The sequence below is a fragment of the Xiphophorus couchianus genome, chromosome 17, assembly GCF_001444195.1.
Source record: "Xiphophorus couchianus chromosome 17, X_couchianus-1.0, whole genome shotgun sequence".
NCBI classification, from domain to species: domain Eukaryota; kingdom Metazoa; phylum Chordata; class Actinopteri; order Cyprinodontiformes; family Poeciliidae; genus Xiphophorus; species Xiphophorus couchianus.
The window spans coordinates 17100723-17112971 of record NC_040244.1 but is presented as its reverse complement, the minus strand read 5'-3'; the positions used below and the strand labels follow the sequence as shown (position 1 = coordinate 17112971).

At 39.6% G+C, this 12249-nt stretch overlaps 1 protein-coding gene across 1 annotated transcript; it reads right to left on the bottom strand.

The window, feature by feature from the left end:
* Positions 1 to 1230: 1230 nt before the first annotated feature.
* mkrn1 (makorin, ring finger protein, 1) lies at positions 1231 to 12002 on the bottom strand. Its single transcript, XM_028044154.1, has 8 exons — positions 11857 to 12002; positions 11139 to 11270; positions 4938 to 5137; positions 3748 to 3971; positions 3449 to 3663; positions 2492 to 2602; positions 2179 to 2323; positions 1231 to 1956 (listed from the first exon to the last, which is right to left on the bottom strand). The coding sequence occupies exons 1-8, from the start codon at positions 11928 to 11930 to the stop codon at positions 1744 to 1746; spliced, it is 1314 nt and encodes a 437-aa protein (XP_027899955.1). The 5' UTR covers positions 11931 to 12002; the 3' UTR covers positions 1231 to 1743.
* Between the last annotated feature and the right edge of the window lie 247 nt (positions 12003 to 12249).

Genomic DNA, 12249 nt, shown 5'->3' with positions numbered 1-12249 from the left:
TGTATGAACGCTGAACTCTGCTGCCCTTTGACCCAGAGCAGATGAAGAGCTGCTTCAGTGACAGATGGCTGCATCCAGCAGTTATCACAGATCCTTCCTCCCCTCTGTTCCCCACTAACAGGTTGACTGTCTTGCAACATCTCTGTTGTTCACACAACTTTTTCAATTATTGTAAATAAGCACAACAGTGCTTATGTGCTTCTGTGCTTTTTTTAAAAAAAGAAAAAAAGATCATATTCAGTTGCACAGTCTAATTGCTATTTCTAATTACTGCACAGTATTTCATATTGTATTTTAGCCCCTAGTGTACAGTATGTTTTTCTTAATTCTGTTTTTATATTTGTGTGAATCTACGGTTCGATTGCTGGTACAATTGCCATACAATATGCAAAGGCACATCAGATGATACATGAGCAGGCTATGTTGTTTCAAAAATGTAAACAAAGTGCTGCCCCTTATGAGAAAGAGAGTAATGATGTTTAAAAAATTACATGTTTAAAAAATGACAAGCTCTTTCACTATTCAGAAAGACATTTCCTCTGGGAGGGATGGCCGCAGTGTAACAAGGAATTCTATTAGTGAAAGAAACACAGCTACAGACGACCTGTCAGTGTTTCATGAAATATACTGTAGGCTAATAAAATACATGTTCCAAGTCTGACTGAATCAAATGTTTCTTATAATTATTTCATATATTGAGCATTTCAACACTTTTGGCTTCAGTTTCCTCAGTCAATATTTAGTGAAGTAATGAATGCATGGATTATGTTTCCAGTATCATACAGGAGTGGTAATATTCTGGAATTGTTTAAGACGAGATTTAAATGACATTCTGGACAAAAATAACACCAAGATAATTTATTTTATCATCAGAAGCTGATCCACTGCCGTCCAGATCAAGTGATTGATGAAGCAGGTTCTTTTTCATTAGTTCTGGTCCAAATACAAATTCTTTGTTGTCAGAATCTAAAAAGAAAAAGCTTAGAGTCGTCCGGGTGTTTACATCAGAAATGTCTGTAATCTGCCTGAATTAAGGTTTATGGATAGATATAACTGCGTGTCATCAACATAACAGTAGAACTTTATCCCATGCTGCCTGACGATTTTAACAATTTTGTTTATTTGGAAAGCACATTGCCTTTCTTTCGCTGACTTCTCATATTTATTTATTTTTTCAATTAGTCCATCATAATTAGATTTTAACCATAAAAAATCCCAACAAAGGCCAGGAACTGATTATGGTAAATTTATTAAACATCAGCAGCTTTATAAACAGACAGAAAAGAAGTCCCGGCCTTCAACAACCATATGTAAAGTCTTACAACATGCCCATCTCAGTTACAGTAAACGGTGCTGAGTAAGTTCAAGTGCAGAGTCTCAGAAGTATGTACAAATACCTGGATAGATGATAAACAAGTCAAACCCACAAACAAACTGGACGATGTCTTAGCAATTTCTTAATGGTTACTTTAGTTAGATTTTATATTGACTTCTTTTTCTCATTTTATATTTTAATAAACCACGCAAGAAAGACTCACAAGGATAGAGGTCTATAAAATGTTTAGCACGAGCGCACGGAGGTGGAGTTTTCTTTTTTTTTTAGTTTTTATAAGTTCATTTATTATTCATGGCCTGCTTAAAGGCACTGCCACAATACAGAGGGGAAGCTACTGTCCATCACTCACACAAGACAGTCCATTCTAATGTCTAGAGTATATGGGTGGTGGGGTTAGGAGGGAGGTGCTATAGGTAAATCTCATAGAAATCGTCGAGCTCCTCATGAAACAAGTCCCATTCGTCCTCTGAATCCGTCACTTCGTCGTCGGTTCCTGCAGCAAGCAGCATGAGAAGCATCTCACTCAGCTCGAACGTCACCATCTCCTCGTCGTCGTTGTCGAACGAGTCGGTGCTTTCTCTCTCGTCAAAGATGTCCCACAGTGGCGTCCGCCTCGAGCTCTGAGAATTGGAATGGGTCTTATATAGTGTCTGCTAGTTCTCACACACAGAGAAACTAACTGCTTTTCACTTTCTTTAATCTGCTCTTCCTATACTCAACTAGTTTTTTGCTTTCCAGCTCCACTACAAAGTGGGAGTTTTATCTAGCAGTGGTCACTTAACAGAACTGCTCACTGTAAAGCTTTGTGAATGCATGTTAGCGGTTTTGGGAAATGTGTTTACCCGGTTCCTGTTATTGGATCCAGTCTGTCTTCTCTGCGGCTGAGCTTCCTCTAGACGTCCATCAGGGAAGGCGTGTTTGTAGAAGCAGTTTGAGCCAAAAGGGCAAGTTCCACGACCTTCATCGAAGTACCGACATGGTTTACTCCTACAGACAACAGAAACAGAGGTCAGGCTTTCTCAGTGAAAGCAGCAACAAAAGAAAAGTAAATTAGTTTGAATAAAAACCTAAATAAATCTAAATATTTGATCAACTTGATTTGATGTCAGCCACTAAGCAGAGCAGCAGAGCTCATGTAGGAAGCAGGCGACGTACCCCATGCCATCCTTGTATTTCTGGATTAGCTTCTGCTTGTCCTCTTTGTCCTCCACCCAGTACTCACTCGGGATGACAAAGTTAGATGTGATTCGACACTCTGGACAGGACCTAAAGAAAGAAAGAAGAGATTACCAGACCTCTAGTTGACAGGCATCATCCTTCAGATCAACAGGGCCGGCTAGTTTAAGTTTTGAAGTGAATAATAGGTTGTGTACTCTAAGCAATTTAAAACTGATGTATCTAGTGTGAACAGTCACATAACTTCTTGCCTGTACTGCTGAAGGTGTTTTTGGCTCTAGTGGTTTTTATCTGAAAGTGCTGGACAAGAAAGTAGGTAAAGAGAGAGAGAAGACATGGGGCAAAGGTCACCAGGCTGGGAATCAAACCTGTGACGGCCACATTGAGGACTAAGGCCTCTTTATGTGGGTTGCACTTTTATGGTTAGAAGTTTTGACTAGGTCAGTGGTGCCCAAAGTGCGTCCTTGTTAGGGTCAGGGCATCCTGCATGTTCTAGTTCTCTCTGGTTTAACACACATGGATCAAATGATGGCTCAATAGAAAAACATTGACATGGTGGGAAAGTTGTTTCTACCACCAGGGAGAGGAAACGTGCAGGATGTCGGCCCTCAGGAGCCACTTTGGGCGCCTCTGGTTTAGGCTGTAAATTCAGAAAGATCAATACCTGGTAAAAAGTGGAAAATATTCCATGATAACATTCCTATTTAGATAGGTTGAAAATTTACTGTATAAAAAACTGTTAATTTTTATACAGTGAATAAAAAATTTATTATATAATTTTTTATTACATGGCAAATTTGTTATTGTCCTGTCTGAATTAGGACAAAGATTCATAACTTTGTCAAACATTCTTACACACTGTTTGTTCCTTAGACTGTGTTGGAAGATGCAGGATGAAGTAACTGCTCTCCAAGCTATAGAAATAAGTCTGCTTACTTGATAATTTTGCTCTCGAACTGCTTGGCACTCCTCCACTTGCGAATGCATTTCAGACAGTAACAGTGGCTGCAGTTGGAGAGGATCCCAAAACGACGTTCGCTTGGGTTGGACTTCTCGAACACAACCTCCATACACACGCCACACATCATGTCCTTACTGCGCTGGATGGCAAAAGAAATCTCCATGTCTTTCTCATGAGCTTCAATGCACGCCTGGAGGGAGGACAGTTAACCAACACTTCAGTACTGCAGGGTTTGGAATAAACATGCTCTCTGACGCCTGCCTGATTCCTTCACCTTGGTGTGCTCTGAGCGCTGGGAACTGTCACTGGGGTGGAGAACCTGCAGGCCGCACATGTCACACACGTCACCATGTAGATAAGCACAGTTGACTCCGTAGCGACACTCTCCAACAGCAGCGTATGGACAGAGCTGCTTCCTCAGGTCTTTGTTGTCTGGGCCTGCGTCGCTGTCAAACTCCTCAATGCGAGGGGCCGAGCTCTCCACTTTCACTGGCTCAGCTGTGAACACACACACACACACACATGCGCGCGCACACACAATTTACTAAATGTTTCATTGTTGCGCTGCAGAGTGGATAAGTCCTGCTCTCTGTCTGATGAACATTTACCCCAGCAGATTAAATGTGATCGTTTACTATCTACAACATTTCTTCAGGCTGGAGGTGATAATGTCTTGGACTGCTGTAATACCAAACTTTAATAGAGAACTTGCCACTTTTTGCTAAAATGTAAATTTTGACTAAAACTACAGCCATGAAACTATCTGCTCTCGTGGAATTAGTGAGATATGGTCTGAGCAGCTGAATGGAAACATGCTGAGGATCCGAGTCAGAAACTTTACTTGAATTTACGGCATTAAAGGTTTTAGAGTGCCCTGTGTGACGACGTCATTCCTCACAGAATGTGTGTACGATGTCTCACACACACTGCTCAAGTGAATGCTGTCAACAGGAACCAACACACCTTGTTTCTGGAATCCCAGCTGCATGAGCTGAAAGCACATAAAGCCTGTGATCCTGGCATGATTGACCTTTATGACGGTTAAAAGTCAAAGCGGTCGCTAATGTACCTCAAGAGCCACCATACAGCATTCAGGACACGGGCCACTAGAGAAAAGCGACTGCATTGTAGCCGTCTAGTGAAAGCCCAACCATGAATTAATGCACTTACTGTATAGTACATAGACATATTTGTCTCATTTAATATTCTAATTAAAAAATGATTTCTGGGTTTTTACTAGTTCTATATGTAAGATATGAAATATAGTTGTAAGTGAGGAAGCTATGTACATTTTGTTAAATTTTTAGAATGATTAAAAACTAAGATTTGATATTTCCCTTAGATGCCCCTGAAAGTTGTTCAGTACCAATGATCACATTCAAACATCTAAAATGACTTAATAATATCACATTTTCAAACATTAAGATCACTACCAACGTCAGGTGAGTGAAGCCGTTCACTCACCTCGTCCACAGTACGGCTGTCCTGGAACAAACTCTGCCGCGTTGACCCAGTCCTGAGCCTCTGACCCAGGCGACATGCCCCTGGGTTCTGGGTCAGCCGGGTCGGTTGGGTCAGCTGGGTCGGCCTGGGAGACAGAGGCCAGCGGCAGCGTCTGGGTGTTTGGCAGCTCCTCTTTCTTTATGGGTTTACTGTGCTCAAACCTAAACAAGCAAAACAGAACCCATCATCAGAGCAGAAACCATCTACTCACTTCCTGAAATGAAAGAAAAAAAACCCCTAAAACTTGAATAGAGTAAAATAAATGATGAGATCATTTTTAACTCAAACCCCAGCCTATTAAAACCATTTCAGACTAAAGGTTCACACACTTGTCTACAGTCGCCCTTGATATATAACTCAAAACATTGATAAACATACTTACTTGATTTTGATGGCATTTGACAAAATATAATGGTTATTGCTTGCTTCATGGTTAGTTACTGGTTTATATTTTATGGTAAGGTTTAACAGCAGTCATCATGGTGTAACACTAACCTAATTCTGAACATTAAGACCAGGGCAGTGGTTGTGGATTTCCACAGAAACCAGTAGAACCACTAATGCCCTGTTGGCAGAGAGGTGGTGAGAGAGTTACCAACTTTAAATACCACAGAGTAACTATTCTGGAGAATCCTGACATCTCCTGAGCTGTGGGGAAAGCACATCAACCCCTGTTCTACTAGAGGACGTAGAGGAGTGGCTCATGACGGTGTCAGTGTTTTGACTTTTGGAATGGTAGTGTGATTTCTGGCTGTTCCAAAGGTGACTGAGAGGCAACAGCAGAGAAGGTCACTGGGCCAACTCTTCCAGATATCAGCACCATTTACACCTCCTGCTTTCTGTGTGTGAGCAACACCATCTGGTGCTTCACCTGTTCCCTCTGCTGCCCTCTGGTGGAAGGTACAGGCAGTAGAGCAGCTCCTCTCTTTATCCCACCCAGAGACAATCATCACATCCCACTGTGTTACAAGAGCTGTGACCTGGACTTAACACTGACACATTCATCAAGACATTACTCAAATAACTCGATTCTTTTTCTTTGTTAAGATGCTATCTGTTTGATGCAGTATCACTGTTGATGTTTATTATACTTGTGCCAACACTGAACTGATTTATTGAATATTGCTGTTTATATTGTGATCACTTCATAGTGGGTGTTTACGGGCGAATGGGTTTTGCACTGATCTAGCACTTCATTAGATCTTTGGCTATGCAGTATATAAAAGCTCTGAATGAAATTTTGTTGAGATTTTGACGACAAAGAAATTAATTATCTAGGTTAATGAATTCGTTACAAAAATGAAAAAACCCAAATACTACACACCACCTCTGCCACAATATTAAATAGAATGCCAAAAAAAAAGAAAGATCTAACATTAAAACCAAACACTACACTACTACATAACTATGAACTAACTTCCCAATCCTCAAAACAGATATTGTACGATGTTCCACATGGCCACTGGATTTTAGGAGAAGTGTACCAAAAATTATACGTTTGCCTAGACTGCTCTGTTTGTTTCAGGCACTTCCTGTTGACATGTAACTTAAACAATTCATTGAGTGGGACAAGATATACTAACATACATCAAGATTTATTTGGAAAAGTAACAAGGTATTCAACACAAAGCCAGCATGAATCTTCCCAATTTGAAATTGTATCACTTTGTGGCTCAGCTTGGTTATTTGTGTTGCTGGCGTGACCCTCGTTACATCGCCAGAGGGAAAGAGTTACAGACCCGTATCCAAGATCACCAAGTGCAAACGCTTCTGGAGAGTACAGCACAGCACACCAAATTGTTTTTAAAAAAAAGGTCTTAATCCAGTGGTCATATCCACACTGGATACTTGGTTTAAGATAACAAGACAAGTTGAACTGAAGAAAGAACAACAAAAAAAAACTCTTTAAGATGGATAGTTCTGGACAATTACTTTAAAACTGGCATGTTTGACTCAACATTTAAGAGCTGAATCTAAGACCTTTTTCCATTGTTGTAAAAAAAAAAAATCAGCAAGGAGGAGTTCCCAAAACTTGAAGAAAAAAAATGTGGACTTTGTAATCAGGACTTATTATATATCTACAACTAAGAGAATATTATAATGAAGAAAGAAAATTTGATCTGGGAAGTGAACCAAATGTAGTTCTAGAAATATGGTTGCTGCATTTAACTACAAATGATCAAAATCTATTTATATACACATTATGCTAGTATGCTGGCCTGCCGGAAATATTACAGTAATACTGTACCAAATATGTAGGAGAAATAAAAATAAAATAAAATTCTGTCACATTCTCAAATGAAGGATGGTTTCAAATGACTTCGAGCGGCTCATTAAGAGTGGGGGAATTCAACTGGAAAAAATCTTGTTTGTCTTTTTAATCACTTCACTTATTAAGAAAAAACAACCAGCAATGCAACAAATCTGCTGGAGGCAATGTGGTTCTGAGGACTTGAGTCACTCATGTTTTGGAGCTGCTTAAAATGTTATTTTTTGGGATTATATTTACTTTTCCTAAAGAAAATATTAAGATAGTTTATTGCATGGCATGTGCATCTTCATATTTTGGCAATATCACTATGGTAGCCAAAAAAGAAGACCAGCACTTAGCTAAAATACGTCTGGCAGCAGTTATGAAATGGATAAAATGACATTCAGCCAAAGATTCAAGGAAACAATGCAAAATGAAAAATGGGTCAAATTAATTACTTATAAAATATTATATATGGTCACTGAATAGACTTATTGAAGCTTAAATATGTCATAATATCTGCTATGTCCTCTTGTTCATATTTATTTATTTTTGTTATATGTCCATTTCCTGAGGCTCTTGTGTTTTTTTTCATATAATTTATCTTGTTTCTTCTAAATGGTGCAATAAAAAGCAAAAATGTAAGTGAAAAAAAATAATTATACTAATAATACTAGTTTTGCAAGATTTTTAAATATCAAGCAGCCCAACTTCCAGATAACACTTCCACAACAATTCATCTCTAAAATATACCCATGTTGGCTTTAAGTAATAGTATCTGACACCAACATTTGCATATTAAGTGCAAACAGTGCGATAAAATAATTTTCCAAAACCTAGTCAAGTTTATGTCAACAAGCAGAAACCCTCAGAGCTTCTGGGGGGCTGGGCATCCATCACAAAGACAAATTGACAAGAATGTACAAAGTGAGATAGCAGTGAACGCAAACATACTGACATTCACAAACACCTCATAACAACATTTTATGTTTACATAAATGGGTTTTATGTAAAAGCATAAAACCCATTTTGTTTTTAACCACAAATTGGTAAAAACATCACATGCTAATGGTAGTGATGAGTTCCAAAAACCTGATCAAAACGCTCATTTATTAAGCAATCACACAATTCAAAAGCCAAACATGAACCAAATCAACCTTCTTCTCTCATCAGCTCCTCTTATCCATCCAAACAGACTCACACATGAAGATGCACTAGGCCTAGTTATGAGACACTGTGTGCAAAAAGCTACCCAGAAAGCTTGTGGAGTTTGAGGAGGGGGAGGGTACTGAAGCTATACATAAAGAGAAACGGAGTGAGCTGCAGCAGAATGAACCTGGTGAACCCAACAGCAGCAGCCTGAGAGGAGAAGAGGAGAGGAGGAGGGAAGAGGGGGTCAGTCTGACAAAGAGAGCAGCTCAGGAAAAAAAACTGTTATGTAATTACTATTCGGTCTGCAGTGTATTCTGTCTGGCCCTAGGGGCTACAGGGAGAAGAGAGGGAGAAACACAAACACAGAGTAAGAGAAGCTTCAAATGCTAATGACAACATTCACAGCATGTTGGAGTGTTTTAAATGAACATATCTGTCTAAATCAGCATCAAAGTGTAGCTACAGTGCAAGTAGTTCAGTGTACAGTGCAGTTAAAAAAAAGAATGGAACATGTCAGTGTTAAGTCTTAATGTTTACATTACACCAAAAAAAGAAAAAATATAAACACCCGTTAATCTGCCCTGACGTTCAAGAAAATTATTATTTTCTTCAGTACGTACGCATAAAATATTTAATATATTCAACTTGGACATACAAAATGAACTCAGATTACAATTTTTGATCAGAACTATAAAAAGACCTATGATTAAAATAATTTGGATATTATTCAGAACCTGACAGGTCCCTTTATGACCGGTGTCAGAGTCTGGTCCGCATTGCCGGCAGTAAGTCGGGCTCATTTCCAGTGAGGGTTGGACTCCACCAAGGCTGCCCTTTATCACCGATTCTGTTCATCACTTTCATGGACAGAATTTCTAGGCACAGCCAAGGTGTTGAGAGGATCCATTTTGGTGGCCTTAGGATCGCATCTCTGCTTTTTGAGGATGATGTGGTCCTATTGGCTTCATCAGATTGTAATCTGCAGCTCTCGCTGGAGCGGTTCGCAGCCGAGTGTGAAGCGGCCAGGATGAGGATCAGTGCCTCCAAATCCGAGGCCATGGTCTTGAGATGGAAAAAGATAAAGTGCCTTCTCCGGGTCAGGGGGATGTCCTGCCCCAAGTGGAGGAGTGTAAGTATCTCGGGATCTTGTTCACGAATGGGGATAGGAGGGAGAGGGAGATCGACAGGCGGATTGGCGCAGCGTCTGCAGTGAAGCGGGCGCTGTGCCGATTTATTGTGGTGAAGAGAGAGCCGAGTCAAAAAATGAAGCTCTCGATTTACAGGTCGATCTACGTTCCTACCCTCATCTACGGTCATGAGCTTTGGGTCATGACCGAAAGAACGAGACCCCGGATACAGGCGGCCGAAATGGGTTTTCTCCGGATGGATGGATGGATATTATTCAGTTTTTCTTTTAGAATCTCAGAAATCAAGCTACAATATCTGAGATGATTAATGAATCAGTCCGGTCCAGAGTCCAGGACGCTCCTGTAGATGAGATTTTTAATCCCAAACCGTTTTAATCCCGAATAAGTAAAAATTAAAAGAAAAAAAGTGGTGGGAAAAATAACAAATAAAACATTTTGGTTTTGTAACATTCAATTTTGAACTAAATATTTCAGTTAAATCAACAGAATGGCTGCCATGCTATGGTTCATGGTCTTTGTAATAAAACTCATCCACCATCTACCAGCTTAGTCTGCAAATGGTGACCTTCAACACACTCAGGCTGCTCATATGCATAAAAACTATGATGGGTAACATTATTGTTGGAATATTATATAAAAATAAGCAATACCATAATGTGTATAAATATGTAAGCAGCGACAAAAGCTGCTTTTCTGATTTAAGTGAAAGCATTTAGGGAAATGTTTCATTTTGTGCCCTAATCTAATCCACTATCAGAAGTAAGTGTGTAATTTCTTTAGGACTGCACAACACAAATTTAAAGCCATCTTAATATTGCTGTAGACAAAATGCATATCATAAAGAACTGCCTTGCCTGCAACAAAGACCGGCTGATTATTTAAGTACCATTCATGTGGACTCACTATGTCTGTAATATACTTGGTAACATATTTCTGATGTGATAAAAAATCATTTCAGAAAGCAATGTGACAGTAAGGTGGGCATCAACAAGAACCAACTGTTTCAATAAAACCATCATATGTGAATTTCATTTTCTCTGGGGTTTATGTTTGTTATGAATCCAAATCACAAATTCATTTAGGCCCTAAGCTGAAAGTACATGAAAAGAACCTGAAGGTGCTTAAACAAAAAAAAAGGATGCATGGGAGTCAGCTGCATGAGATTTCTGGCACCAGGAACCAAAACTGCAAATGCACAACATCCATCACATTAAGCAATTCATTCTCCGGAACTGTTTTTTACTGACCTAAAGAGCATCAGAAACATAGAGCCAAAGGAGGATGTCGACAAAACTTTACAAATTCATGTTTTATAAAAGCTTCCTCTCACCATAAAGCAGCTGTGGAGCTTAACAGCAACTCCACAGTTTAGTGATAGACAACACATTGACTGAAGCAGCTGTCTCACATATCAGTCACTTGAGGAGCAAGCAGCATAGCTAAGACGCCCCTCCAGCAAGGCTGTGATTGGTTCAGAGCATGGCTACTTTTAGAAAACTAGTAACAGCAGTCTAGATCAGGATGAGTATAATTTCCCAGCCCATATTAGATTTGCATCCATATCTGATTTATTCTGGCATGCGTTTGTAAAATTCCTGGAGTAGTCAGTACCTGCAGCGATCTCCAAACACACAGTTTCCCTTCTGAAAGAACTTGCATATCATGGCTGCAGGTTTGCTGCTTGAAAGATCATGAGAGTATCGACAGCTGTCTCCTTCTTTGCAAAGACCATGCATGAAATACCTGCAAATTCAAATGTGAAAAAGACAACAAGTACAAGAATTAGAAAAAGAATAAGGTAATCATTTTAAAATTGGTAATTTGGCAGAACTGAAAGGCTGAACACTCATCTAGCAGTACAGAAGACAGTTAAGGAAAATGCATCCTATGGCTTTATTACTGAAACTACATTCCTAATCTCTGACTATAAAACTATTGGAATGACGAACCAATCAGGAATTTATCACCAGATGCTATCTTTCATTACAGTGTGTACTGGTTACCACACGGCTGTTTTAAGGTGAAAGAATATAAAGGACTTATGAAGTATTTATGGTTTTATCAAGGTGTGGCAGTATGTGTAAGTTTGACACGAATGCCAGTCGGGTAATAGTTGACAATGTACGTAACATAGCTAGCTAGCCGGCCGCTAAAGTGGCTCAGTGGCCATAGTCAACACAATAACAGAGGACTCCAGCTAGCTCAGTAACAGAGCCGAGGTTGTCGTCAGGCTATTAATCGGCCACTACCCGTCCTCTCAAACCAATATTCGTGTCAACCAATAGCTGAATACACCCTGGCACTACAATACTCGAAGATAGCGCTCTACCTGCAGGTTACATGTTTTGTCCAACCTCCTGTTACTGAAGGAGCCACCGTAGACGCTGCTGCTGCCTCCGCCATTTCTGTTTATGTTGAGAAGCTACAGCCGGATGTTCCGGACAGCTCAGCTTAGGCTCGGCTACTTTCGGAGCGAACGATCGGGATCGATGATTACCGAAAACCTATTTTGACTCTTTATTATACAACTTAATTTTTTGTTTAAATTATAATATTCTTGATTGGTCACATCACGTGAAACCCATTTAATTTCATGAAAAAAATAAGAAGAAAGAAACACTATTAACTGAAGAAGAGCTACATTGTTTAAATAGCGGTTAAGTGAAGGTTTAGTTTAATTTCTGCTCTATAAACCACATTCTGTAAGCATGAGCTTCCTCCG

Coding starts and splice junctions, on each gene's coding strand:
- mkrn1 (XM_028044154.1), bottom strand. CDS start 11,930: ATGGCGGAGGCAGCAGCAGCGTCTACGGTGGCTCCTTCAGTAACAGGA. Junction 11,271..11,856: donor ACAAAACATGTAACCTGCAG/GTAGAGCGCTAT, acceptor TTGAATTTGCAG/GTATTTCATGCATGGTCTTT. Junction 3,972..4,937: donor ACAGCCGTACTGTGGACGAG/GTGAGTGAACGG, acceptor GTGTGTTCACAG/CTGAGCCAGTGAAAGTGGAG.